General features: G+C 46.6%; 1 protein-coding gene across 6 annotated transcripts; it reads left to right on the top strand.

The window, feature by feature from the left end:
- Positions 1-120: 120 nt before the first annotated feature.
- On the top strand, positions 121-27,965 carry RIOX2 (ribosomal oxygenase 2). 6 transcript variants are annotated; one of them, XM_081235090.1, is made up of 11 exons: positions 121-179; positions 5,527-5,995; positions 11,302-11,421; positions 12,920-13,048; positions 18,612-18,715; positions 22,021-22,123; positions 23,113-23,281; positions 25,378-25,466; positions 26,918-27,004; positions 27,480-27,596; positions 27,803-27,965. In XM_081235090.1, exons 2-11 carry the CDS (start codon positions 5,564-5,566, stop codon positions 27,896-27,898), a joined length of 1,446 nt encoding a protein of 481 aa, XP_081091216.1. In that variant the 5' UTR covers positions 121-179; positions 5,527-5,563; the 3' UTR covers positions 27,899-27,965. The 6 variants fall into 6 exon arrangements, with proteins under 6 accessions (XP_081091216.1, XP_081091215.1, XP_081091218.1 ...); XM_081235089.1 differs by having other exon boundaries at positions 23,110-23,281; XM_081235093.1 differs by lacking the exon at positions 121-179 and adding an exon at positions 292-513 and having other exon boundaries at positions 23,110-23,281.
- Position 27,966: the final 1 nt, after the last annotated feature.

Raw genomic sequence — 27,966 nt, 5'->3', positions numbered from 1 at the left:
TCGGGAGCTAGAAGCAGCCCGCCTCCCACCCGCTGCGTGCCGGCCGGCGGGCGTGGAAAAGGGCGCCCAGCAGGAGGTGCCGCCGGAGCGTGCGCACGTCGCGCCGCGCTGCGCCGCCCCGCCCCCAACCCACGTCGCCGCCCGCTTGGCTGGAGGCCGCGCGTACCACGCAGAGCCGGGTGAGTGGAGCGGTCCCGGCTCGCCGTCCCCGTCACTGCTATGTGGGGTGGTGCTCAACTTCCGGGCGCCCAGGCGCGAGTGTGGGTGGAGCAAGGTCGGGGTTGGGGGGGACCGCAGGTCTCGGGCCGGGAGCTACGGCCGGGCCCCGGCCGGCTGGCGCTGTTGGTTTCGGGACGGGGGACGCGAGCCGACGCGCTCGACTATCCCGGGCACGGGAATAGTGGACACGCTGGGTCTGGTGCCGCCCAGGGTCGCGGATGGCCTGGGCACCAAGAGTAACCACGTGCTCGGCCGGTGGTCTAGAGACGGGACGAGCACACGGAAAGTTTGGAGGTTGGCAGGGAGGGTGATGCAGGCCTTGGCCCCGCGCGGCGGGCTGTCTGGGAGCGCCACGTGGGCTGTTCTCCCGGGCAGCCGGGCGGGCCTATGAGACCGGCTTTACAGCAGCGAAACCTGAAGTGCGGGCGGGAGAGTTGCGTCTTTCTCGTCCCACCGTAACTTTAAAATGACAGCCTACCCTCCCTTTCTTTCATTTGTCACCGAATATTTCTAGAACGGCTGCTCAACTGTTGGGTCGTCCATCAGGTTAATGAGACCAGGTTTTTCACTGTGTTTTCAGGAAGATTGGCCTGGGAATCGCAGGCTCTGATTACTCCAATAATCAGCTGTAAATTCGGCGCCGGGCCTTTGATTTCACTGGGCTCATCTTTAAGTGGAAAAGCCTGATTTATCCAGCTTCTAACACCGTCGCTTGGGTAGTTTTGCCTCTCTGCCCTCATCCTTTGTAACCTCAGGGTTACTAAAATACATTAATGAGGTTCAATCCATTATTTCTAAAATAGAATTAAAAAGATAAGTGCCAATCACAGCTTTAGGTCAACAGGAGAACCACTTTTCCCTCTCTGAACTGATAAACCTCGATGAGGGCCCAAGGGAAATGTTTTAAGTCGGCCTAGGCAACCTTGTTACAGGCAATATATCGTTTCTGTCAGTTTGTGTGCGTTTAACTGAGCTGAGTTTGCCTATGATCCTCCTCTATGTTAGTGGATCTAAAATTCTGCGGAGAACTGTTACTTTTCTTTTTTAACTTTTTTAAAACTGTTACTGCAGATTTCTGGGCTCAGCTACCAGAAGTGCTAGTCCAGTAGGTTTGATATGGGGCCCAGAAATTTGCATACTAACAAGCTTTCCTGGTGATTTGACTACACTTTGTAAAACACAGCTCTGGAGATTTAAAGACACACCTCCCTCTCCTGGTTGGTAATGACCTCTGATGGCTAAGGTGCCTTTCAGCTCTGATCGTACTGTTGAATACTCAAGCTACAGCTGCCATCAGAAGAATAATCCCCACTGAACAAACCATCTGTTTTCCCTTAACTCTGTTTTGTGTAAGGCTTTTGAGATTTTTTTTCTCTAAAATTGTATACAAAAGATGAAAAAGGGAAAAAAAAATCAGCCGTTTTTTTCTGAAGACCTCCTATGTGCCCTGGTCTGTGCTAGGCTCTGAAAATGTGCAGATAGTTGTCCTGTGTTAAGACTTCTGGCCAGTGAATATTACCAAAGAAAAGAAAGTTAGGACACTTAAAAATATAAAGGCTTTGTTTGTATTTGTTGCCTGTAGAATGGGTGTTACTGTTGATTTTCTTGTGGAGTTTAATCCTTCAAAGTTGTTTAGATTAGTTGCTGGTTTTCATCTGTGGGCAGTTAGTAAAATATGAACCTTGAATCTTTTAACTTAATCTTTTTACATTTGAATGCTATGGTTAACTTAAGTTGGAAACAATTGCTTTTTAAACGCTTGCTTTTTTTCCCCCCTGTAGCTTATGAAAATACTTACTCTAACTTCTGTTTGGGTGGTCTGTGAGATTCAGAGGCAGGCTAGTGTTGGCTGTACTTTTCCAGACAAAGCATTCTCTTGTTTAGTTCCTATATTTCTTAACATTACAAAACACACTTTTTTTTTTTTTTTTTTTTTTTTTTACTGTTTAATGTGGTGGAGTATGTCATCTGTTTTCCTTTCAACCTCCCAGAAAAAGAATGGTTGTCTTACAGTATGGACAGTGTGAAAATCAGAGAAATAGTATGTTTGCCTAATAACCTCTAAGCTGGGTTCCAATTAACTGAGCCTCAAATCATTTCAAAATGAACACATAGAAACAATAAATGATGTAACTTTTGGCAGTAAAAGTAGTGAAATTCATAGTCTAACAAAAGCATTCGTTATGCACTGTTGGGATTTATTTTGTTACTGATTGTAGGTGGGAAATATGCTTCAAGTGATTTTATTTTTGGCTTAAGTATTTTGCACACTTTGTTTCACCACACTTCCTGGTGAATATGCTTATACTGTATTCATATACTGTGCTTAAGGCAAACAAGCCTTTTGTGTGCATCTCCCTGCTGCTCCCATCCCTTCAATAAATTTTAAACTGACCAGTTGTGAGGGATAAGAAATGTGTAGCTGAATATGAAATTACTTTTCCATTAATGAACACCTTTAATTATGCAAGCCTTCTGAGGCAACCTAACAGTTTTTAACAATTAAATGTGAGCATTGTATCCCGGGTCCCCAACACCATCCCCAGGGTTAGTGATTTGCTAGGACTCACAGCTGATTTATTACAGCAGATGGAGACCAAGTGCTTCATGGCTGCAGCAGCTAGTTGTGACAACATGTGTGAAATGCTGCCAACCAGGGCAGCTCATTAGACACTCAATGCCCAGGGTTTTTATTGGGGGCTCATCATGTAGGACCTTCTGGCTGGCATGTATCAAAATTCCAGACACCCAGAAGGAATGCGGGGGTTCAGTATAACCTGCATTGTTTGTCCAAACAGCTTTAGACACAGTGAGTCCCTCTTTTTAGTTATTGGTGGTGGGAACACATCTGAAATTTAAGTTCCCAGACCTGACATCCACCACATGCTGACCTTTCAAAGGATAGCAGGTAGCTCTTTTCTGCACAAGCAATGCCGTCTACTGAATCTGTTTTCATATCTTTTGTATTTCTACATCACTTCTGGGCTCCAAGTACTAGCAGTACTTTGTCTCACTGAAGCTTTGATTCTTCAGTTGAGAAAGCACACTGGTCTGTTTAACTTAAAAGGAATAAGAAACATTTTCAGAAAATATGTCTCATTGATGATATATCCTAAGACATTAAAGGTTTTTTTCCCAAAGTTTAAGAAAAAAGCTTAAGCCCTTACCCCTTCAGTGCAAGCTTTTAGTATCAATTTGTATTAGTTTTATGCCATGGTCCTGTGTTTCCTGCCAAAAGCACTGGACCTTTTGAAGGAACTGAGCTATTTGTGGGTACAATATTTAGAAGCTAAAATGAGGCCACTAGAGAGTTTTAAACAGCAGTGCCCCCTTATCCACGGCTGACAACATGCCAAGACACCCAGTGGATGCTTGAAACCGTAGATGATACTGAAGTCTGTATATACTGTGCTTTTTCCCTATTCACAGAGAGCTATAACGAAGTTTAATTTATAAATGAGGCACAGTAAGAGCACATCCGAATTGCCAGCATCATTGCTCTTGAACTTTGGGGCCATCATTATCAAGTAAAATAAGGGTCACTGGGACACAAGCTTTGTGATACTAGGACAGTCAATCTGATCACCAAGACGGCCACTAAGTGACTAATGGGCTGGATACACTAGACAGAGGGATTAATTCTAAATTTATTTTCTAGGTTTATTCTGAATTTATCAATTATAAATTTGTAAGTTAGTTGTTGCAATGTGTAACACATTGTTCAGGTGCCTACTTCCCAGGCCAGACCATTAACTCTACTCAGTCCATAGTGTAGCTGAAATACAGCTTAGTTATAATGACAAAAGAGCAGAAAACAGTGTGCTTGCAATTCTGATAGCCCAACAAAATAGAAAAGCATAACATTTATAAATAAGTTACCGGTCTCTGGGAAAAATTGGTTTTTATAAGCACGGTGGTTCTTAACCTTTTTTGGGGAGGGGGACTCTTCAAAATCTGGTAAGAGCAATGGACCTACCTCCTTTCCCAGAAAAAAAAAAATTGACCTTCAAATAGCATTTTGCAGTTTCAGGAAATTCATATAATTTAAATTCATACATTCTTGAACTCCAGATGCAGGACATCTGCATTGTAAACGTGACGACAGTTGTGGTTTGAGGCAGTTCTGAGAGACCTTTGGCAATACTCAGGGGAGTCGATTCTCTTTCTACTCAAGTGTGGTCTGTGGCCCAGCAGTAGCGTCACTACCTGTGGGCTTGTTAGACATGCAGACTCTCAAGTCCCACCTGAGCCCTAGGCGCCCAGGGGCTGTGTGTGCACGTGAAGGCTGGAGGGAGGAGAGCTTTGTTAGAAGTTAATGACGTTGCCATTTTATTATGTCTTATTTTAGTTAAAAAGGTAGAGCTTTTAGGGGGCTTCCCTGGTGGCGCAGTGGTTGAGAGTCCACTTGCCGATGCAGGGGACGCGGGTTTGTGCCCCGGTCCGGGAGGATCCCACATGCCGCGGAGCGGCTGGGCCCGTGAGCCATGGCCGCTGAGCCTGCGCGTCCGGAGCCTGTGCTCCGCAACGGGAGAGGCCACAACAGTGAGAGGCCCTCGTACCGCAAAAAAAAAAAAACAAAAAAAAAACGTAGAGCTTTTTAAAGCCTTGAGATATAACTATCTTTACCTTTCACTTTCAGCCCCCAATTAGTTTTCTGCTATATTTTAATTTTTCTGATAAAGTGGCAATTTTTAGGAATAAGCTGCGGTTTGGAAGTGAGGCAGTTCAGGTGCTTAAGGACCTGGGAGCAGGCAACTTCTTGCCCCAGCCATCAGGTGGCACCTCTGGCCCAGGTGGCCTCCAGGACAGCAGCTGGGGGTAGTGCTTTGGTGAGGAGCACCTGGCTGTGGGCAGCTCTTGGTGGTTCTTGAGTCAAGTATTTATAACTCAGAGTGCATCTAATTAGATTTGGGATCTGGTGCTGATTAAAGCCAACTTTAAGATTTCGACTTTGCTGTGTCAATGGCCACAGGCTAAAACTGTGACTAGGAACTGCTGAGATAGTTGAATCATTTAATTTGGGATAATTATACCTTCCGATAAGTGATGAATTCCACGACTTAGTGCTTGTGTACAAGAAAAGCATGCCTTCCTTTCTGTGAATATGTGATCTGCATAGTGTTTGAGGCTGAATCATATCTTGGGAGAAACGGTGTTGGCTTCAGGCTGTATCTTATTCTGGTAGAAATGGCCTTGGCTTAGGAAGAGCTCGCACAAAGGCCTAATAGTCATGCAAGTTGTGTGTATGAGATCCTCTGACACCGGCACTGGGACGCCTAAACACGAGTGTTTTCTTCTTTTTGGCAGGTTTGCGTTTCCTCGCTGCCTTGTCTTGAAGACAACGATGCCAAAGAAAGTGAAGCCTGCAGGGGATGGGAAGGAAGAGGGGCCTCTTCCCTGTAAGCAGGTGAAGCTGGAGGCAGCTGGTGGGCCTTCCCCTTTGAACCTTGACAGTCCCAGTGGCCTCTTTGAAAGTTTAATCTCGCCCATCAAGACAGAGACTTTTTTCAAGGAATTCTGGGAGCAGAAGCCCCTTCTTATCCAGAGGGATGACCCTGTGCTGGCCACATATTACCGGTCCCTGTTCAGGCTCTCAGATCTGAAGAGTCTGTGCAGCCGGGGTATGTACTATGGAAGAGACGTAAATGTCTGCCGGTGTGTCAATGGGAAGAAGAAGGTTTTAAATAAAGATGGCAAAGTGCACTTTCTTCAGCTGAGAAAAGATTTTGATCAGAAAAGGGCAACAATTCAGTTTCACCAACCTCAGAGATTTAAGGTAACAGGTTCTCCCCAGTGCAGCATCCTGGTGTGTATTAAAGTGCTAACATTTGGCCACAGATCAGCTCAGGGGTAAATCTGTTTTGATGATGATTAGGCTGATGCCAGTTTGAGAAGAGGCAGCACCTGTTTGGTCTTCAAATGCATTACAACGTCAGTGACTTTATGTTCCCTTTTGGCTAAACTGTTAGAATCTGCAACAACTCAGGCTGGACGTGGTGAGGTGCAAAAACTAAATTATACTTCAGGTTTATAAAGTTTGTTAAAGTGACGTTACACCTCCAGGAGCGTTTCCGTGGGCTGGTGTATGTTTTGACACATGGTAGACATTTCTGTCTGGCTTGTCCCTTCACCGTAACTTAAGGCACGATAGTGTCAAGGTGATCATTTTTTTCCTTGTAGTTGCCTCCCTCTACTGCCTCCATCTACCTAAGCAGAGGCTTCTGAGCAGTGACCAGACCACATACCAGAGGCACGTTTAAGAAAGAGACTTCACCCTTATTAACAGCAGCCCGTCTGGCACTTAGGGGCAGGGTCCTGGAACTGCTGCTGGGGGGGCATTCGCAGGTGGAGGGTAGGTTGGATTTGCGAGTCGGGGAGACTGGCTAACCTTTTATTTATTCTGCGTCAGTGGTTGACATTTGAGAAATAATTTGCCTCCTCTGCCCAGTTTCTGTGTTTATAAAATGTAGACTTAGGATGAGCTAATCTGCTCTTAGAGGCATGAGATCTTTACGTGACAGGTGGCCCAGAACAACTGAGGGCCCATTCTGAGTTTTAGATAAAGTTTATCCCCATTCAGAAATGCCCTTCTGTGACCCATGGCTGAATCAAAATGTCAGCTTGGGAGGAGGAGGAGAGCAGCACGTGAAGTTCCACCCTGAGGGGGTGGCTTCTGGCTGTGTGGTGGCTCCTAGGACTCTGTCATCAATTACCAGTAATACTTCTCACAACTGAACTCGAGTTGCCCTGTTAGATCCATTAGGCCTCCCTCATCTGTGGAATGCCTTTCCCTTTCTTGTCTACAGGATCCGGAACCTGTTTGTACTCTGGATAAAGTACAAGTACTCTTAGACTTTTCAGTACAAGTACTCATTCCAAAGGAGTGAGGCGATCATGAGCAGTTGAAATGTCCTTGGAATGCCAGCCTTTTGTCCCTAGCACCCAAAAGGAATTTATAATAATCACTTGCAGACCAAGTCATGATGTGTATTCAGAAAATATGGACACCGAGGTACTTCCCTCTGAGCTTGTCCTTGACTCTTTACTTAGCTAGAAGTAGCACTTTTTTTTAAAAGAGTGGTTTTTAGACACCTAAGAACTATGAATAGAAAAGATCACTGATGTTGATTACATGTAATTTGTTCACAGACCAGCAGAAAGTTATTGTTTGGCGTATGTGTGGTGTCCTCTGTGGCTGTCATTTTTGTGCTTTAGAATCATCTTGGGCTCTTCTCTGCTCGTCTGCTTAAATGCTGCATGTTCCTCTTCCCCAGTTTCAAGTGGCCAAGACTGTGTTTCCTTTGCCCTGTTGACTCAGCTCTCTAGCCATGTTTATTAAAGCAGGATGAGCTTTCCCATCTCAACTCAGCCCCCAGGCTAGACTAGGATGCATCCTGTTTTGCTTGGTTTTTTCCACCACCAGGACTTGAGAAATCTATTAATAAGCCTCAGGAGCTCACCCTCTTACACTAGAAGCTGGGTTCCAAGTATTATATTATGACCAGATTTAGTGTTGTGTGTGTGTGTGTTTACTAATGGATATGTCGATATCAGGATAGAGAAAGTGTAGAGGCAGTTCCTCACTGGCCAGATTGAGAGACTATCAGAGTGAACAGTCCGCCCTTTCTTTATCAGGTCACACCGTGTGCACAGTTTATTATTCTAGTTTGTCTGGAAATGAGTAAGGAGGTAATCAGAGTGGTGGGTTGTTCCCCATCTGCTTTGGGTAATCGGTGTATCAAGAGTCCAGATGAGTTTACCACATATTTACATGTGTTCACTTTTGAACCCTCCAACAGACATTTGAAATAATTGGGGCAATCACTGTGGTCTCCATTTTACGTGGAAAAAACGAGTTCACAGATGTGACTTTTCCATAGCTACTAAGTAAGGACTTCTGATTCCAAAATTAAAGCATTTTTCCTAACCATATATCTAAAGATATTAATTGAAATGTAGTAGGGCTTTTGGCATGTTTGCTTTCACCTTTAGGTGTGAGTGTGGGCTTCTGGTCTTAGCTGTTGTGTTCAGCTGAGTCTGCAGGTAGGTCAGTGGAGAGAGGAGGAGCCTCCCCTTTCCCTTCCCCTTTCCCATTGTTCTGGGGTCCTCCTTGGCATCTCCAGACATAGTTGGGAGTCATGAGTCAAAGGAGACAGATTTCAGGAGCCTTGTTTGTGCCAAAGTCAGCGCTGGTGAAGCCGTAACAGTTGTACGCTGCTTTGCAATGTAAATAGGCTTTGAGATAAATATGCTGTTGCCCACAGTCTTAGGGTGGGAGTCTTCCTTTGCAAATAAAGAAGCTAACTTGTACCTACAACTTGGTCGGTGGTGATTTGACTCCAGATCCCTTTCTACTGGGCCACACTGGGCAGATAGAGAAGCTAAAGGTTCTATTTCCAGGAGAGATAGAAAAATTGTACAAATGATGGGGTTTTCAGTAACTTTTTTAAAAAAAAATTTATTTATTTTATTTTATTTTTGGCTGCGTTGGGTCTTTGTTGCTGCGCGCGGGCTTTCTCTAGTTGCAGCGAGCAGGGGCTACTCTTTGTTGTGGTGCACAGGCTTCTCATCACGGTGGCTTCTCTTATTGTGGAGCACGGGCTCTAGGCGCACGGGCTCTAGGTGCTTCAGTAGTTGTGGCTCGCGGGCTCTAGAGTGCAGGCTCAGTAGTTGTGGCGCACGGGCTTCGCTGCTCCGTGGCATGTGGGTCTTCCCGGACCAGGGCTCGAACCCGTGTCTCTTGCATTGGCAGGCGGATTCTTTTTTTTTTTGCAGTACGCGGGCCTTTCACTGCTGTGGCCTCTCCCATTGCGGAGCACAGGCTCCGGACGCGCAGGCTCAGCGGCTTTGGCTCACGGGCCCAGCCGCTCCGCGGCATGTGGGGTCCTCCCGGACTGGGGCACAAACCCGTGTCCCCTATATCAGCAGGCGGACTCTCAACCACTGTGCCACCAGGGAAGCCCTGGCAGGCGGATTCTTAACCACTGCACCACGAGGGAAGCCCTTCAGTAACTTCTAAGAAGAAAAGAGACGTGTACTCCTTAATTACAGACCCAGAAGCTTGAGTTGGGGGCCATAAAGTCACCCATATGGTCTTGAGACACCTCTCAGGCCATCAGAGACAGAGAGAAAGAGCGAGAGAGAAACTGGTTCCAGTTACTGTATAAATGTAATTACAGGGCCAGGTCCTGCTGGCCCCTCCCAGGTATAAATTAGGCAGCTTGGGAGATCTCTTAACTCTCTGGAGCTACTCAGATGCCATAAAATCATTCTTCCTGTGTTGCCTGAGATGTGTGAGTAGAGAAGCTCAGTGGTCTATACTGAAGATGTCTCCCAAAGCTTTTTTCATGCTGACCCAATTCTTTCCCACTTGGCATTTTTAATACTGTAGATTTTTTTGTTTTTTTTTTTTTTTTTCAGTCCAGTGGTAGGATTGAGTCCCAAGCTGTGGTCACTGGTTTACTCAGCAAATACTTTCAATGTTTCAATGTCTCGTGTGTGGCAGGCACTGTACATGCATGTGCTTGAAGGGACTCTGCAGTGTTCTTTGTAGGTGACTTCTTTAAGGTAGCTCCTTAGAGGGGCAATATAGAGTCATGGTTAAAGGTGTGGGCTCCGGAGCCAGGCTGCATGGATTTGAATCCTGGCTCCATCTTTCATTGGCTGTGTGTTCTCGTGCCCGTTTCCTCATCGGCAAACTGAAGATATTGATAGGACCCACCCTATGAGACAGGGTGGTGGGGAGGGTTGTACAACTGAAGTAGGTAAAGCACTTGGAAACAGTGCCTGGCACATAGGAAGTGCCGATACCTATGTGGCCTAACCGCTGCCTCTCCTCTCTCACCTGCCTTGGGACAGTCAGGTTTCTTCCTTGCAGGGATGTGTGGCTCCTCTCTAGGCCCCTCAGTTCGACTTAGGCCCTGAAGAGCTGATTAGTGACTGGAGAAAGGGAGCATTCCTCGACCCTGTTTACCCTTCGCTGTCTGTACCCCCTTCCTAGGTAGTCCTTTCTGCTTCCATTGCTCTAAGTACCCTTTTGTGCAGGCAGTTCCCAGATGTCACCTCTAGCTCTTCGTCTTGCCAGAACTTCAGGCTTAGCCAGCCAGCACACGGGGGTCTTAGCAGCTCACACTTAGCACTTCTAATGTACGGCTTTTCTTTTCTCCCCCCTGAAAGCTTGTTCTTTAGCAAATCTTTCCCATTTCAGTGGAACTGGGAGCTGACTAACTGCCTCAGTCAAAAACCCAAGAATGTTTCTCTGATTTATTCTCCCCGCTCCCATAGCCCTGCCATCAGCATGTCCTGTCAGTGCTGCTTTCTGAGCGCATCTCGGCTTTTCTACTTCTCTCTCCCTCGCCCACCGCCCTGGTCACTCCCAGCCTACGCTGCTGCCTTCGTAGCTTCCCCACGGCTCTCTTTTGCTCTTCTCCAATCGATTCCCCACACCGCAGGCTGAGTGAGCTTTTGTAAGTGTGCATTGGATCCTGCCCTTGTCCTGCCTAAGATCCTGTGACTCCCTGTTGCCTGCCTCTCCTCTGAGCTGTTCTGCACGAGGACGGAAGGGTCCTGAGGACAGAGGTGCTGGCTTGGGCACCGTTGGATTCCAAGTGTCTGGAACATAATAGCTGTGCGATAAAGACTTGCTGAGCGCATAAGAGCATATTCGCTAACACATATATATGGAATTAAAAAAAAAATGTCATGAAGAACCTAGGGGTAAAACGGGAATAAAGACACAGACCTACTTGAGAATGGACTTGAGGATATGGGGAGGGGGAAGGGTAAGCTGTGACAAAGCGAGAGAGAGGCCTGGACATATGTACACTACCAATCGTAAGGTAGATAGATAGTGGGAAGCAGCCGCAGAGCACAGGGAGATCAGCTCAGTGCTTTGTGACCGCCTGGAGGGGTGGGATAGGGAGGGTGGGAGGGAGGGAGATGCATGAGGGAAGGGATGTGGGAACAGATGTATATGTATGACTGATTCACTTTGTTATAAAGCAGAAACTAATTAAAAAAAAAAACATATCCCTTGTTTCTAATGTATTTTTCACCTCTTTTTTTTTTTTTTTTTTTTTAAAGGATGAGCTTTGGAGGATCCAGGAGAAGCTGGAGTGCTACTTTGGCTCGTTGGTTGGCTCGAATGCGTACCTAACCCCTGCGGGTTCTCAGGGCCTGCCGCCCCATTATGATGACGTAGAGGTGAGGGGGTAGGAGGCTGCTCGGCTCCGGGAGGACGCGTTGCTGCCAGCCTGGGCTAGCGGGTTGTCAGGGTTCAGTTCAGCTCTCGGGCCGGGTCTCTGCCCACTCTTCCTGTGCGGGCTCTGCAGAGCTTGACCTCCCTCACCGGGATGTTGGGCCAAAATTAATCCCATCAAACTGGTTTCCTGCTCCTTCAGAAAGGGGAGATTGTTTATTTACTAATAGAAAGAGCCACACATTCCTCCGAAATAGGTGTTTTTTGAATTTTCTACAGAAAAGTGTGATTGGCTTTTTCTTTAATTTCATAACGTATGGTCTTTAATAAGGTGAGGTCTTAAGTAATTCTTATATCTGCTTTCTTTTGTCCGTTTTCTGTAGCTACCAAAAGTATATATTTTTTTCATTTGTGAAGATCTTGGGGCAGCTTGAATGAAGGTCATGGTTTCACTTAAGCACTGGCGCCTTGACAAGTGTTGATTTCATTCTCATGTGGCTGCCAAAAAGAGTTAACTCTTTGGCTTAGGTATTTGATAGTTTTATTTTTGTATCAAGACAATGTGTGAACACAGAGTTATTAGTAAAAAAAACCTCTATTTACCCCCTCCTTTGAGAGCAATTTGATATCAATACAGTTTCCAAAAAATTTTTTTTAAAAATATTTCTAATAGGGCTTCCCTGGTGGCACAGTGATTAATAATCCACCTGCCAATGTAGGGGACAAGGGTTTGAGCCCTGGTCTGGGAAGATACCACATGCCGCGGAGCCGCTAAGCCCGTGCGCCACAACTACTGAGCCTGCGCTCTAGAGCCCGCAAGCCACAACTACTGAGCCCACGTGCTGCAACTACTGAGCCCACGTGCTGCAACTACTGAACCCCACACACCTAGTGCCTGCACTCCGCAACAAGAGAAGCCACCACAATAAGCCCGTGCACCGCAACGAAGAGTGGCCCCAGCTTGCTGCAACTAGAGAAAGCTTGCGTGCAGCGATGAAGACCCAATGCAGCCAAAAATAAATAAATAAATTTAAAAATATATATTTCTAACGGAAGTTTAAAATATCTTTGGTTGAATGAAGAATAAAAAAACTTGACATTTTCCTATGTGCCAAGGATTGTATTCAGGATTTTAGACACTCAGTAATATCTGAAGCTTGGCTTTTCCATCAGAGATTATGGGCTTTCAGCTGTCTGATGGAAGATTTAAAAGAATGAGATAGTGGGATAGATATTGGGATATAAAGAACTCAGTGAGGCTTTCATGAAAGTGAAAAGAATGACTAGCCCTCCAGTGTCAGACTTCACGATTACCTGTTTTTAAAAGTGAATACCAGTAGTGGCAACTTTAAGTGTATAGTGAAATGTATCTGTGATCTTTTATTTTTTTATCTGAAATTTGTGATTCATCTGAGCCCTGAGAGGGCTAACACTCTAGAAGCACTTTGCCTCATGAGTTGTCTGGAGGCTCTCTGACACTCCGGGGTCCTGTACTTTCTGTAGGTTTTCATCCTGCAGCTGGAGGGAGAGAAACACTGGCGCCTGTACCACCCGACGGTGCCCCTGGCGCGGGAGTACAGCTTGGAGGCTGAGGACAGGATCGGGAGGCCGGCACACGAGTTCACATTGAAGGTACGGGCCTGCTTTTGTGGATGCCTCTCCTGAGACAGGTTTGGTTTGAGGTTTGTGTAATGGTCCCCGGCAAATGTACTGAAGAGGCTGGGGGCAAGTGGCTCTCATTCCAGCTAGCCAGCACAGGGGGCTCCTTAAAGGACATTTGGTAGTTTGTAGCTGCGGAAGTGAGCTGAGGAAATGTTAAGTTCATTTTCCAAATCACCTGTCTCCAAATATAATCCAAGTGCAACAGGAATGAATTATGAATTCGGTAACCACTGACTTCTCTAGAGCAAAAGGTGGAAGGCACGGCCAGTGGTCACTGCAGGGTCATAGGCTGCTTGAACGGAGCACGGCCAGGGACCCAGTAGTTTTTTTTGTTGGTAAAATTCCAGTCTGACCCCTTTTCCTCCTGATTGTGCAGTAGACTCTGAGCTCCCTTCCCCCTGCATATAGTCCCCAGAAGAATAGTCATCACGAAAGCCCTTGAGGAGGCCTTCCCCAAGAAGCCAGGTGGCTTGAGCATGTGCTGGTTCGCTGGCATCTGGCTGCTGAGAAAGTGTGTCTTTGAGCAGTTAGCTGGATGGGATCATAGCCAATCCCCAGCAGCTGGGGTTGTTGAGGAAAAAATCTTGGATAAGAATAGCTGCATAGGGGCTTCCCTGGTGGTGCAGTGGTTGAGAGTCCGCCTGCCGATGCGGGGGACACGGGTTCGTGCCCCGGTCCGGGAAGATCCCACGTGCCCTGGTCCGGGAAGATCCCACGTGCCGTGGAGCGGCTGGGCCTGTGAGCCATGGCCGCTGAGCCTCCGCGTCCGGAGCCTGTGCTCCACAACGGGAGAGGCCACAGTAGTGAGAAGCCCGCGTACTGCACACAAAAAAAAGAAAAAAAGAATAGCTGCATAATTCAATTTTATACCTTTTCCTACAAAACTTAAAATTTAATTTCCTTCAGTGGTAATAAGAAAATTGTTAATTTAAACCATACCAAAGATTCTAATCAAACTGATAGACTTGCATGTGGTTATTGTTTTTGTATTTCTTGTGTCTTGAAGTTATACTTAGTATCTAATTCCTACTCAGGGCCTCATAGCTCTTTCTTGATTTTAAGATCTTTGCCTGCCTGCCATAACTGGGAGAAACAATCTCCCTTTTTAGGATGGGTGCCTGTGTTATAGGGGACTTGAATAAATACAACAATAAAGGTACCTTTCTTCATTTTTTTTATGCTCTTGGTCAGCAATCAGCAAACTATGGCCCATAGGCCAAAAATCTAGCCTGCTGCCTGCTTTTGTATATAAAGTTTATGGAAACACAGCCACACTCATTCCTTATGTACTGTCTAGGGCAGAGTCAGCTAGTTGCCACAGGGACCATGTGGCTCACAAACCACAGATATTTACTGTCTGGCCCTTTACAGAGAGAGAGTTTGCCAACCCTGCTCTTGGCTGATTATTTTTAAGCCAAAGACTAAGCTGTCCATGGTCTCTGAGGCCAGGGGCTGTTACCCAGACTGACATCTGGCTACTTGCCCTGCCCGAGAAGGTCGGGCTTCATGGTGGTCAGAGAGGGCATGGGACTTGCAGGAGACGGAGCGTTGCACACTGATCGTGCCCATCCTGGTCACAGCTCACTACGAGAAGCCCTGAGTCTCCTGGAAGGAGAAAGACAGCGTTGTGTCCTGCGGGGATTTTCAAGTTGTATGTCTGTTGAGTTTTTAATCAGTGGAATTCTTCAAGTGAAATCTTGCATAAATGCCCAGTGTATGAAATCGAAGATCTGAGTCGCTCTGGGTGGGAGTGGGCTTGGGGGCTACGATGAGCGGTCTGGAGCCCTCCTCACCCCTCTTCCTTCCTACCCAAGTGGCAGCGTGACTTGTACGTCTGCCAAACCTGAGGTCTTGGGGTGAGGACCACCCCTGTAATGGAAAGGCAGCTCTGGGGCTTGGGGACCTGACAAACCTGGGTTTGAATTCAGCTGCTGTCACTTACGAGCTGCATGTCCTCGCGCAAGTTATTGATCTCTGTCTCAGTTTCTTCTTTATTAAAATGGAGGTCATACTGTTTATCTTGTAGGTTGTAAAGATTTAAAAATATTACTTTGATGCTGCCTTTACAGTGAAATTCCATGGAAGTGATGGCTACATGTCAATGTATTGCTGCCTGTCAAATTAGCACAAACTCTGTGGCTTGAACCAACACAAATTTATTACCTCGTAGTTCTGCAGTTCAGAGGTCCAAAAGGGGTTTCACTTGGCTGAAATCAAGGTGTCAGCAGGACGGTGTTCGTTCCGGAGGCTCTAGGGGAAAATTTGTGTCCTTGCCTTTTCCAGCTTCTGGAGGCTGCTCACATCCCTTGGCTCATGGCCCCTTCCTCCGACATCAAAGCCAGCAACATGGAGCTTGGTCCTTCTCATGCTGCCCTCTCTCTGGTGCTCTCTTCCAATACCCTCTTCCACTTTTAAGGATCCTTGTGATTACATTGGGCCTGCCTGGATAATCCAGAATAATCCCCCTGTCAGCAGCCTTAATTCACCTTGTCCGTGTAACCTAAGTATTCACAGATGCCAGGTATTAGGATGTAGACATTTTTGGAGACCCTGCCATAATGCCCTGTCTTCATTTCCTCTACTCTCCCACTGTTGGGCACCCTTTCTAGCAGGGTTTCTTCCCCATTGTTCCTCTAGAAATATTCTCAAGGGTACCTCCACGTTGTCAAGTACAGCGGTCAACTCCTAGTCCCCATCTTAGCCTGCCTGTCGTCAGCATTTGACACAGTGGGTCACTTCCACCCTGTCCACTGGCTTCCGGGATGCAACCTTCTCTTGGTTCTCTCTCCACCTTCCTGACTGTCCTGTTCATTCTCCTTCGCTGTTTTCTCCTCAGTCTTCCTACTTCTCTAATTTGGGGCACAGGGCTCATTTCCTGGACTTCTTCGATCAATCAGCATCCCCTCCCAAGGTTTCAAATACCCTCTACACTGATGTATTTTAAATGCCGTTTTAGATCTCTAGCCCACATCTCTAAACTCTAGACTCATAATCCAGCTGCCCACTTAATGTCTTCCCTGGAAATGTAAAAGATACCGCAAATTTAATATTCCCCAAACCAAAATCCCATGTCCTACCCTGTCCCCAACCTCCTTCTCCCTGCAAATGTGTCAGCCTTCTTCTACTTGTTTGGGGCAAAATCCTTGGACATAGATTTATACAAAAGCGTCCTACCTAGTGTCCCCTTTGCAGACTTTTCTGACATAATAACCATGATGATCCTTTTGTGATCCCGTGAACCCTTTGCCCAGACCTCTACAGTCTTTCTGTTAAACCCAGAATAAAAGCCAAAGTCCTTTTTTTAAAAAAAATAATCAATGCTTTATTACTTAAATGGAAAATTGATAGCGCAGTAAGTTTTAATGATCTAATGAAAATTATAATAAAATTTCTTTAAAATTCTTTTCAACATCCTAGTGTACCACCATATTCATTACCATTGTGTATATTTTCAAAGGCATTAATATCAATGGAATAATTAAAGACAATGAAAACAGAACTCATTTATACCCAATTCTCCTTTTCTCAAGACTTTATGCTGCTGGTTTATGTAGCCTTTGGATTGAAGCCAGAAATATTTTTTTTCTTGGTCAAAAAAATTAGCTTTTCTAGTTTTTTCAGAATAAACAGAAACAGGACAGTGGTATGTCAAATGGCTAATTGTCTTATCATTATAAAAAGCCAAAGTCCTTAAAATGGTCTAGAAGGCCCTGTAATCTGGCCCCTCTGCTGCCTGCTCACCTCACCTCACCTCCACCACTCCCACCTTCATTCACTACCTTCCTGACACACTGGCCTAACCGATGCCCCTCAACCTGCCAGGCACGTTCCAGCCTCAGGACCTTTGCACTTGCTCTTCCCTCCGCCTGGAATCCTTTCTCCCCAGGTCTTTGCATGGCTGGCTTGCTCATTTCCTAAAGTCTCTACTGAAATGTCATCTTAGCAGAGTGAGGTTTAATGGACCATCCTGGGTAAAATAGCACCTCTAATCCCAGACACACCCCGCCACCCCCCACTTCCATCAACATCATTCCCCTCCTCCTCCTTCTGCTTATTTTGTCTTCTTTGCATTCGCCATCACTTGACATTATTTATTTGCTGCTTTATTTTATCCTTCTTGCCCCACTAGAATGTCTTCATTGTCTAGTGTACCTTCTCCCTTCTCAAATGTTTTTCTCTTCTGGAATGTGCTCCATCAGGGCAGGTCTTTGTTTTGTTCAGTGCTCCCCACCCGCGGTGCCTAGCACAGGTGCCTGGCTTGGGTGGTGGGCAGGGAAGGGTTAATCGGGTGTTTGTGGAATGAATAAATGAACGGATGGATGAAATATGTACATGAGGGCCTCAGTCACAGGGCTGGCACGCAGACTCTCACAAATGATAGCTGTAATTATGAGTAATGCATTTATTTACTTGAAGTACTAGTTTCCCTGTCAGATTGGTGTTATTTCTTGAGCTCTTTCTCCAGGGCCCATGCTCTTACCCAGTGAGATAGAAGCCTTCGCAGGGTTGCAGAGAGCAGATAAGCGACTCTCAAGATTCCCTCTCCTCTGCTCAGGCAACTGCTATATACAGAATGTTCTTTTTCTGGTTGGGATTAGGGAGGAGGAAGCTCCCGGGTAGTAGTGATTTGGGGAAAATATTTCTGTTCCGTGGCTTGGGAAAGAAAATAGGACAGGGTGGAGGAGGCTCACCTGATCGAGAAGTGACTGATCTTTAGTTACATATAGTGTTTAGGTTCAAATGAAGGGTCACAGGGTTTTTCATCCATTCTTCCAAACATCTTTTGAGCCTCTGGTGTGTGCTGGATGCTTAGGTGGTTTAGGCCCTGGGGTTACAAGATGGATATGGACCCTGCTTGGAAGAGCTCACAGACTATCAGAGACTGGCAGGTAAAATAAGAATTATAATACAGCCACAGCCACTTGCCCAGCATTGCTCCAAGAGCTTTTTGTTTTTGGCCATGCCGCGCGTGCATCATGTGGGATCTTAATTCCCCGACCAGGGATCAAACCCACGGCCCCTGCATTGGAAGTGCAGAGTCTTAACCACTGGACCGCCAGGGCAGGCAGCTCCAATAACTTTTTTCCTTTAATCCTCAAAATAATTCTGTGAGATACGGGGCGATTGCTTCCATTTTACACATAAAGGAACTGAGGCCTTGGGAGGTCAAGTAATTTGCTGGGGCTGCCAGCGAGTGTAGCCTCCGTATGGCTCTAAAGCTCCTATTCCTCACTGCCCCCTTTGAAGGATGTGGAGGGCGGGAGCAGGCTTCCCAGGCACAGGCTGTCACCTTGATCCCAGGGTGGCTTCAGGTGTATCTGGTCTCAGCTTATGAACAAAGAAAGTGACTTCAGGCTCTGGAAGCCTCTCCAGGATTGTGGTTCATGGTGACAGGTTCACAGACACAGCAGAGCTAGATGGGTGGAAACCACATAGAGGTTTCTAGAATGCAGAACTGAAACTCACAGCCTTTCTAGAAGAACGAGAAGATATCCTCCCTACTAACTCCTTCCCCCCTTTTTTTTTCCTTTAGCCGGGAGACTTGCTGTACTTTCCCAGAGGGACCATTCATCAGGCGGACACTCCCTCAGGGCTGGCCCACTCCACGCACGTGACCATCAGCACCTACCAGAGCAGGTGAGCACTCACCTGTAGCCTCGCGTCCCCGACAGCTCCGAGCTGTGGCCGCAGCGGCGTGTTCAGGAGACGTGAGGGAGTTAGCTGCTTCTCTCCTACATATCTGGCCCCGGGGTTTCCGGCTGACTTCCTGTTCCTTCAGCGTCCTACCTGTGCCATTGACCCACTCGTCTGGGCTTCCTCCTGGCCTGTCATGACCCTGACTCTACAGAACGCTGGGAGATGCCCAAATAAAGGCTCCCATGGTTTGGGAAGATAGAAGCGTAGCTGTGGGTGTGGCAGTGTGTTTGTGTTGCCAGGCTGGGCTTGTAGTATCTCTCCCACACCCCTATCCCCCGCCCCTCTCCCTCCCTTCCCCTCCCCTCTCTGTCTCTGTCTCTCTCTCCCCCCGCCCCCTTCAAAATTTTTTTTGATTGTGGTAAAATATTTATAACAAAGAATGTGCCATTTTAACCATTAAGTGTCCAATTCACTGACATTAATTATATTCACACTGTTGTGCAACCATCACCACTACCTGTTTCCAAGACATTTTTATCGCCCCAGACAGAAACTCTATTCCTTGAAACCTCTGGGTCTATTTTAAGGCTTCCATTTTTTACAGTTCATGAAATTAAAGTCAGAAAGGAAGTCTGGAACAGTGAGTCCTAAAAGCACATGTGCTAAAAACAATTCCAATTAAAACCATGTTCCAGTTCAGCAAGTGCCTCGTCACAAGACAGGGCCTGGGCATCAGTGCCCAGTGAGTCATTTCCTGGTAGCAGCGACCTCAGTAGTCCAGGTCCCATTAAAAACGCCAGTCACTAATTTATTCATCATGCAGCACTACACCTTGTGCTAGTTGCTGGCATTGTAGGCATGGGACTGAAGGCGCTTTGAGAGAACTTACTCTCTGGGAGGGGTGGAAGGAGGGGAGATAGGCGTGTAGTTACCCAGCAGTGTGATACATCCCATAGGTTTGCAGAGGAGACTCTGGGAGCACAGAGGGACGCACTTAGCTAAGCCGGGGCCTCAGGGAAGGCTTCGGAAATGACTTGACACCCAAGCTGAGGGAGATTCACAGGATGAGTCAGTACAGGTGGGTCAGGAGGTCAGAGTAGGAGAGGATATTCCCGGCCTGAGGGACAGCCAGTCGCCTCCTCACTTCACAGCTGTATCGTGCAGAACAGGTGAGTAAGCACTCTTCTGCCTTCTCGTCTGGCTTTTCAGCGAGCAGTGAACCCCCTGTGTTTAAGAGACAGGAGGAGGTACCTGGAGTCTGGCCTGAAGTTAGGCTCTCTTTGCCCCCAAGTAGAAGCCGAAGCTCGTTTGGGGCTTCCTTTCTGTAAAATGCCCTTGTCACCGTGGCTGGTCAGGTGCCTTGCATAGCGAGAAACAGTCTCTGAGGGCAGCTCAGGAAGAGCAGGGGTGACGGGGTGGGTCGTAGGAACTGGGGAAGGGCAGGCCACAGGGAGGCTTCTGAACCAGAAGTTCGTTCTGGACCAAAGCAGCTCTGGGCCTTGGCAGCCACATATTGCTAGTTCGGCCCCATGAATGTCCATCTTCTGGTGCCCCGCTGTTGAGGTTACTCAGCTGTTCCCTCTTTCTCTAATTCTCCCTCTTTTTCATTTCTCTCGGTTCCCTAGTAATCAGTTTTCGCTCCCTTGTTTTCCTTCCTCAGGGTCTGTTTACTCACAACATTGGCTCATCACAGGCCATCCTCGGTTACTTCTCTGACCTCCCTCCATCTCGCTGAACCTATTAGCTTTTGCTTCCACTGAGTGCCTGACGCGCTGTTTCCCAGTCCCCAGGATGAACTGGTGGCCTTCCCTGGTCCCACCCACCCCCTCTGCAGGCAGCAGGGCTGGGCAAGAGCAGTCTGAGTTACAGAGGATGCCTGCGGGGGGCTGTGGGTAGGCACCGTGACCCGTGCATCTAAGCTGGATGCCGACCTGGGCCTTGGTCAGCGGGGCCAGTGCTGGAACGGGACAGATGTACCTCGAGGACCATCGCTCCCCGGAGATGTCCCTATGCTTTGGTCCTGGTGCTCCTTAAGGCCTGTGGCAGAGCGAGGACTTGGGCCTTTTCCTAATGCCTCTCAAGGGTAGCATCGTTGGACATTTAGGGCCAGCCGTAGGAGGCCGTGGCCTGTCGATTTGGCTGCTTTACCAAAGTGAACCCCTCCAGAGGTGTTCTTTCCAGACTTTGGAAAGGCCCAAGGTCCGTTTTCCTAGAAGAACACAGAGCTCAGTTTAACTGCACTTGAACTTCCCCGTGAGCTACTGCTGCGTGACTTGTACCTGGGACCCTTCAAAGGACGATATTATTTCATGCTGCTGAAAGGTCTCTGTGTCCTCCAGGTCGAAGTTCAATCAAAGGTGTGAGGTTGGGTGTAGCATTATGTCACAGAGTGGTGAGGCTACCACGGAGGAGTGGACGTCTTGGGGGAAGTGTCTCTCATGTGGCTTTTGTCCTCTTTTGCCACTTTTCCAGGAGGGAAGCATAAACGTGTTAATTTTGCTTACTGAGTGAGAAGCAAAAGTCATACTGTGAATTTCCATTTTGCATGTAGCCAGCAATTTGAAATCTGCTGGTGACACAGAGGAAAATTTTAAACAGCTCAGGAGTGTTTAAAGAGAGCAGCCCCACAGCGTGTGCTTCTCACACCGTCACACATTGAGGGGTGAGCGATTCTAAATGCCCCAGAGAAAGCAGAGGCAATTGAACACTGATGCTTGTCCCGAGATGGTATTTTTGGCCTCTGGCTTCTATCTCCTACCCCAGTAAGACCACTGCCAGAGTTTAACACGTTGCAAAATCAACTGTTTTGAAATTGTTGATGTTGGATATTTTGCTGAGGAAGAGAACCCCTCTTTTTTTATAAGGAACAAAGGAAAACGTAGTGTTTAACTGTTCAGATGATTACACAGTCCGGGGATCTTGCTGTTACCCTAAAAGTGTTGCTTTTGGGTTTTTTTAACGTTGAAAACATTAAAAAAATAATTGGTCCCTTGAACTTCCTACTTTATGACAGTCTGTAATTAATTCTCTGGTATCTTTACATTTAAGACAAATCATGAAGGAAGCCTAGCTTCCCACCTTTAATTTTGCACCTGAGTGTCTGGGATGGGAAGGAAGGGAAGACTGTGACTGATGAAGGCCGTAGTCTTTATGCTGAGTAATGTGAAATTAGTGGAGCTCAGGATGTCAGGCCAGGGGAATTGGTGCGACAGTTTGTAGCTTTAGCCTTTAGTAATCAGGGTTCTATGCACATTTCTTATGTGTTCACTCTTTTTTTTTTTTTTTTTTCTCGGTACATTTTCCAGTTCATGGGGAGACTTCCTTTTGGACACCATTTCAGGGCTCGTGTTTGATACTGCAAAGGCAGACGTCGAGCTACGGGCCGGCATACCCCGGCAGCTGCTCCTGGTAAGGAGTAAAGGCAGGTGGGAAAGGAGGGGTAACCACGGCCCAGGCCAGCTGAAGCTGTGGCTCCCTCCTCGGGACCCCAGAATCCTCCCCGTGTGAGCCAAGCTTGTCTTCTCCCGGGCGCGGTGGTTTGCAGAACGAATGGAGTGCTGCACATTGCGTGCTGCCCAAAGGACCAACAGTGTTGTGCAGACGGCCCGCTTCCTGTACTTCATGGCGGCAGTGGCAGGCACTGGGAGCGCTGGCTGACTCAGTGGTTGAATGAATAACTAACCTGGCTTGGGAACTGTAGCCTGAGCACACGTGAGATCACTAGTTAGGAGAGACCCACTGGAGAGCCTGGCCTTGGTGTGTTCCCTGGCTTTCCTGTCCGTCCTGGTTTTACCTTTTTTTTTTTTTTTTTTTTTGCGGTACGCGGGCCTCTCACTGTTGTGGCCTCTCCCGTTGCGGAGCACAGGCTCCGGACGCGCAGGCTCAGCGGCCATGGCTCACGGGCCCAGCCGCTCCGCGGCATGTGGGATCTTCGCGGACCGGGGCATGAACCCGTGTCCCCTGCATTGGCAGGCGGACTCTCAACCACTGCGCCACCAGGGAAGCCCTGGTTTTACCTTTGAAACAGCAGCCCTGTTGGCTAATTTTGAGAAGATGAGTGCATTAGTGCTGAGCTGAGCAAAGGGTGGTTTCGTGGTCTGAAGCAGTCACCTCAGACAGTGATTTGCTTTTCCAAAGGCAAAGCCGAGACTGTACCATATTCCCAGGGATCCCTCTTTTCAGGCAAAATTCTGAAAATTGATCTTTTTTTTGCAAACGGTAGGCAGCTTAAGATGAACAGTGGTTATGAGGAAATAAAGGGATACTGTTCTTAAGGGAGTGACATGGATCTGCGTCTACCCTGGGTGCTGGTGCTCAGTGGACCACTCCAGAGACTGGGACCTGGGCAGTAAGGTCGCTGGAGTCTGGGCCCGGACTCACTTCTGTGTTTCTAGCAGGTGGAAAACACAGCCGTTGCAACAAGAAAATTAAGTGGCTTTCTGAGGATGCTTGCAGACCGGCTGGAGGGCACCAGAGAACTGCTTTCAGCGGACATGAAGAAGGATTTTGCTATGAACAGACTCCCACCTTACTATATGGGAGATGGAGCAGAGCTTTCCACACCAGGTACAGCTTGCTCTTCTCTTCTAGGTGGTCAGGGGCTAACGGGATATTTTGAGCTTTTCTGGGTGGGCACCGCTTTGAGCTGATGGAATGTATGAAGCATTTGAGGATGAATGTGGGCCTATCCTTAGTGTGAGGTTGGACAGGACATGCAGCCTGATGGGGAATGAGAGCCCTGTGATTTGGGGTGGGGAGTATGTGTGTTCAGGGCCCCTCTGGAATTCATCATCTTCAGGAAGTTTTAAGAACTTGAACATTGAAATAATCTTGTTGGAATTAACTCAGGGATGGGTAAAATGTTGCCATCAGCAGGGGAACTACCAGAATGCCCAAGATTATCAGACCTTCTCCCAAGTCCCAGGTGACTATTTTGTGACAGGTTTAAGGTACAGATGACATTGATAGACTTCTGGGTGGATGGTGATATCGGGGTCCTGGAGCAGAGACCACACCACACTCCTGTAGCTGGACAAAGCTGGGTTTATTGACTTGTAGCAGGGAAGAGAGCACGCCGGCACCTCAATAAAAGGATGTTGGAAAGGATTTATAGGATTTGGGTTTGAGTTAGGTGATTTTCAGGAGGGTTCAAGGAAGCAGGGCTTCACTCGGGATTGAATGCTGTCGGGAAAAAGGAGGGATTCTCGGATTGGGTCTCCTGTAAATCTTAGCCAGTAGCAGAAGGAGTGAAATGAAGCCAAGGTGACAATTGGTAAAGCAGCAGCAGTCACTCAGATTAGCCAGGATGGGGCACGTTTGGTCACTTCTGTGGTTTGGACAGTGTCCTTGCTTTGGCCTGAGTTCTGACCTGATGATGAAGTGGTCTTGGTTTTGTCTCGATCTCTCTCAGTCACAGCATGGCCTCGTTTAGTATCGGGGTTCTGTGTAATGGTCTATGTTCTGCTGGAGAACACGGAGACACAGCCGTGAGTGCCAGGCTGGCTCTCAGGCTGCTTCTCTCTTAGGTACAAGGAGAGTTTCATTTTCACTAATTTTCATAAAAGCCTTATCACCAGTGGAGAACCACTGAGATAGATACACACTCTGCAAGGTCCCTTCTAACATTAATTCTATGTACATTTTTGTTATAGTCTCTGGGTAGGGGGTGGCAGTTTAAAATTTGTTTTTGATAACATCTACTCAAAATAGCACGTTTTTTTTTTTTTTTTGCGGTACGCGGGCCTCTCACTGTTGTGGCCTCTCCCGTTGCGGAGCACAGGCTCTGGATGTGCAGGCTCAGCGGCCATGGCTCACGGGCCCAGCCACTCCGCGGCATGTGGGATCTGCCCAGACGGGCACAAATCCGCGTCCCCTGCATCGGCAGGCGGACTCTCAACCACTGCGCCACCAGGGAAGCCCTAGCACATGTTTTCCCAGCACATATTTTAATCTTTAGCAGAACAGTGTTCTGAGTATCGGCTTATGGCCCAGGATATTTTCTCCAGAGTTTTCCTTGCCTTAGTCCTTGTAGTCAATAAAGTTATGATCCCTCAACTCTTTCTCCAACCAGAAGACCCTGTAAGGCTGGTCTGATTGTAGTGGCTGCTTTTTCACTAAGTTTAATCCAATCTAGGAAAGAGTAGTTTTTTCTGTGGACTTTATTAGGTGGCTTTTTTATGACACTGCACTTGACCTACACAGGCTGAATAATTTGCCATGGTCATGCAACTAGTAATTGGAGGGGTGGTGAGCTCAGGAAGTCCTTTCAGAGTCCACATGTGGAGCAAGCAGGGGATAGAAACTGGAGACGTGAGAGAGTTCTGTGCAGAAGGCACGGTGGCCCTGTCTGTCCTGTGATAGTATGTGATCCCCGGGTACTGGTGACAACTATTTAATGAACTTACAATTAAATAAATAACAACAGAAGTCTGTATGTGTGTCTTCAGTATAAGGATGAGCTCCATCAAGCTGTAAGCTACACTTTTCAGATCACCGTAAATGTCGGGGAGAGTAAATACGTGAGTTGGAGAGGGCGCCCCACATTTGGATTCACCTGCCAATTGTTACTAAGTGTACTTCCTAAATAGTTGCTCCTGCAAGCAAGTTTGAGCCTGCTGCTTTGCTCTCTGAAGGCTGGCTTTCCCTCTCTCTGGGTTTTCCAGGCGGACAGTTACCGGGGTTGGACAGCACTGTGAGGCTGCAATTTAGAGACCATGTCGTCCTCACCGTAGGACCCGATCAGGACCCATCCGTGAGTATCCAGAGGGGAAGAGGGTTCCGTTCTTCTCAGGGCATTTCCATCGCAGGCCCCAGGTTATCAGACTGACAAACGGCCCTGCCCTCCTCCTTTGGGCATCCACCTCCTCACAGCTTAACGCCATCTCTTTAGATCAGATCATGCCCAGATCTAACTGTTATGGTTCCAAGGTTTCCTGCCTGTTGGGCATTTGAGGGCTTGTCTTCGGCCCCACAGAACCCTCCTTCTTTCCTCTAATTAGTAATTAAATGTCTGTTCTCTGTCTCCTAATTCAGGCCAGGTTGCCTTTGCTTAGACGGCTGCAGACCCTGTTCATGCATCTCCCTGTCTCAGTCCCTCTCCCATCCTGTATACGGCGCAGACCTGCCTTTACATATGGTTTTGTTGATGGTTCTTCTCAAAAAATCTCTATTCTGTAGATGATGGAGAGGAAAATCTACATTCCATAACCTTGCCACCTAGCCCAGTGGTTCCCCAAACTGGCTGAATACAATCAACTGGAAAATTTTTAGAAATATTATAAGTTCCTGGGCTTTGTCTGGTGTGGAGCCTCTGCATTTATTTTGAAAGCACCGCCACACAACCCTAAAGCCCTTGGGAACTCTCCCATGCCCCGTGGCTTCACCTTGTTCCTCCTAATCAGCTTTCTTGGGAGGTGTCCAATGAATGTCTGGAGGGGGGATGAGAGTCGGGGGGCACCTAGATGTCTCCATAACCAGATTTTTCCAGCCATCAGGGCCAGACCTGGAGAAGACTGGTTTATAACATATATATAAAACCTCAAAAGTATATACTCCCACATCCCCATTTAAAAAAAGAAAATTCTAGTTATTCTGATAACCAATCAGTCAGTTTGAGGCATTCTATTTCAGGCTAAGGCTTTTGGTGAGTGAGAGGTGACAAGGAATTTCTAAAGGTTCTGGAAGAGATAATACACTGCACTGTGTTAGGGCGGGTGGAGAGGGAAGGGAAGTCGAGACCATTGGGGAGCCTACTTTACGTGGAATAGAAGTTTCTGTAGATCACATAGCTGGTATTTCTTAGGAATTAATATTTACTCTGTGGTGTTCATAAATTGTCCATTTATGTATACCTAGGAATGTCAAATTTTCCTGATGCAAAAAGATAGTGCAGGTATGATGAAACGAAAAACTTGAATGTTTCATTGCTAAGTTGATATATAAATGGTTGCTTTTTCATTAAGTCAAGTTTCTGAAGAGGTTATCTTTTTAAAAAATGACTTGAGTGGTCATTTGCTGCATACAAATAGTAATCTGTGAGTACTATAATGAAATACGTTCATTCTACATTGCGTGTGTATATATCTATATTTATCTGTATCTCATAACTTTTTGCCAGAAGGATTCTTTAGAGTTCAATAAATTTCACTTAAGCACTGAGGCATTAAGATTTTTCTTGGTGTTGACGACTTTGTTTTTTTTAAGGATGAAACTCGAGAAAAGATGGTTTACATCTATCATTCCTTAAAGAATAGGAGAGAGATACACATGATGGGAAATGAGGAAACAGAGGTTTGTTCCAACCTAAAATGCATGTCTTTCCTGTGATTTGGTGGTGGCTGGGAAGAATCTGTTACCTTTGATTTATGGGTAATGACCTTTTTTATGACTGCAGTGTGGACTTCACATTTCACAGATTGACAGCCCTTGCACAGGGATGATTAAGTCAGACATTTCTGTGATATATGTACCTGCTTTAAAAGATACTAGGACCTGTGGCCTTGTAGGAAAGGTGTAACAAATGTGAAGCATTTCAAATGATTAATATTTCTTACTCTATAAAATAGAATACCACTCTATAAAATAGAATACCTTTCATGAAGTCTGAGTTTTCATATGGGAATTAGCAACTTTCATAAGTTATCTAATGATAGTTTTTGTAAGTAGCTTATCTGAAACAAGTTTCATACTTGTGAAGGATATCAATGATGTATTGAGAATTATGGAAAATGCCACTTAAGTGACTAAATAGTTTATCTTTTTTCAGTCTCATGGACTTCGCTTTCCTTTATCACATATCGATGCACTGAAGCAAATTTGGAACAGTTCAGCTATTTCTGTCAAGGACCTGAAACTTACTACAGATGAGGAAAAGCAAAGCCTGGTATTATCCCTCTGGACAGAATGTTTAATCCAAGTAGTCTAGTGCCTTTGCTTCTTTTTTAATATGTATATATAAAATAGTAGACACTTGATTCTGCAAAGATTTACGTGCTAGGGAGCCCCTGTTGCTTTGAACCGAAGACATAATGAATGTAACTTTCCTTACCTGTGTATCTAATAACATAACATGAGACCTACCTGTTACAGGTGACCAGTTGGCCATATGTACTAACAGAGGTACACAGAAGAAAGAACAGCAAATTACTAAATGTCCCAGAAGGTGACAAAAACTGTACTTCTTGACAAGTTTATTTATAATCCAGTGTGGTAGAAAAGGCACAGCTCAATAAATGTATCATTTAAATTTAAAT

This window comes from Mesoplodon bidens, assembly GCF_964165515.1.
Source record: "Mesoplodon bidens genome assembly, chromosome: 5".
Classification (NCBI taxonomy): Eukaryota; Metazoa; Chordata; class Mammalia; order Artiodactyla; family Ziphiidae; genus Mesoplodon; species Mesoplodon bidens.
This window is presented reverse-complemented; position numbering and strand designations above follow the sequence as displayed.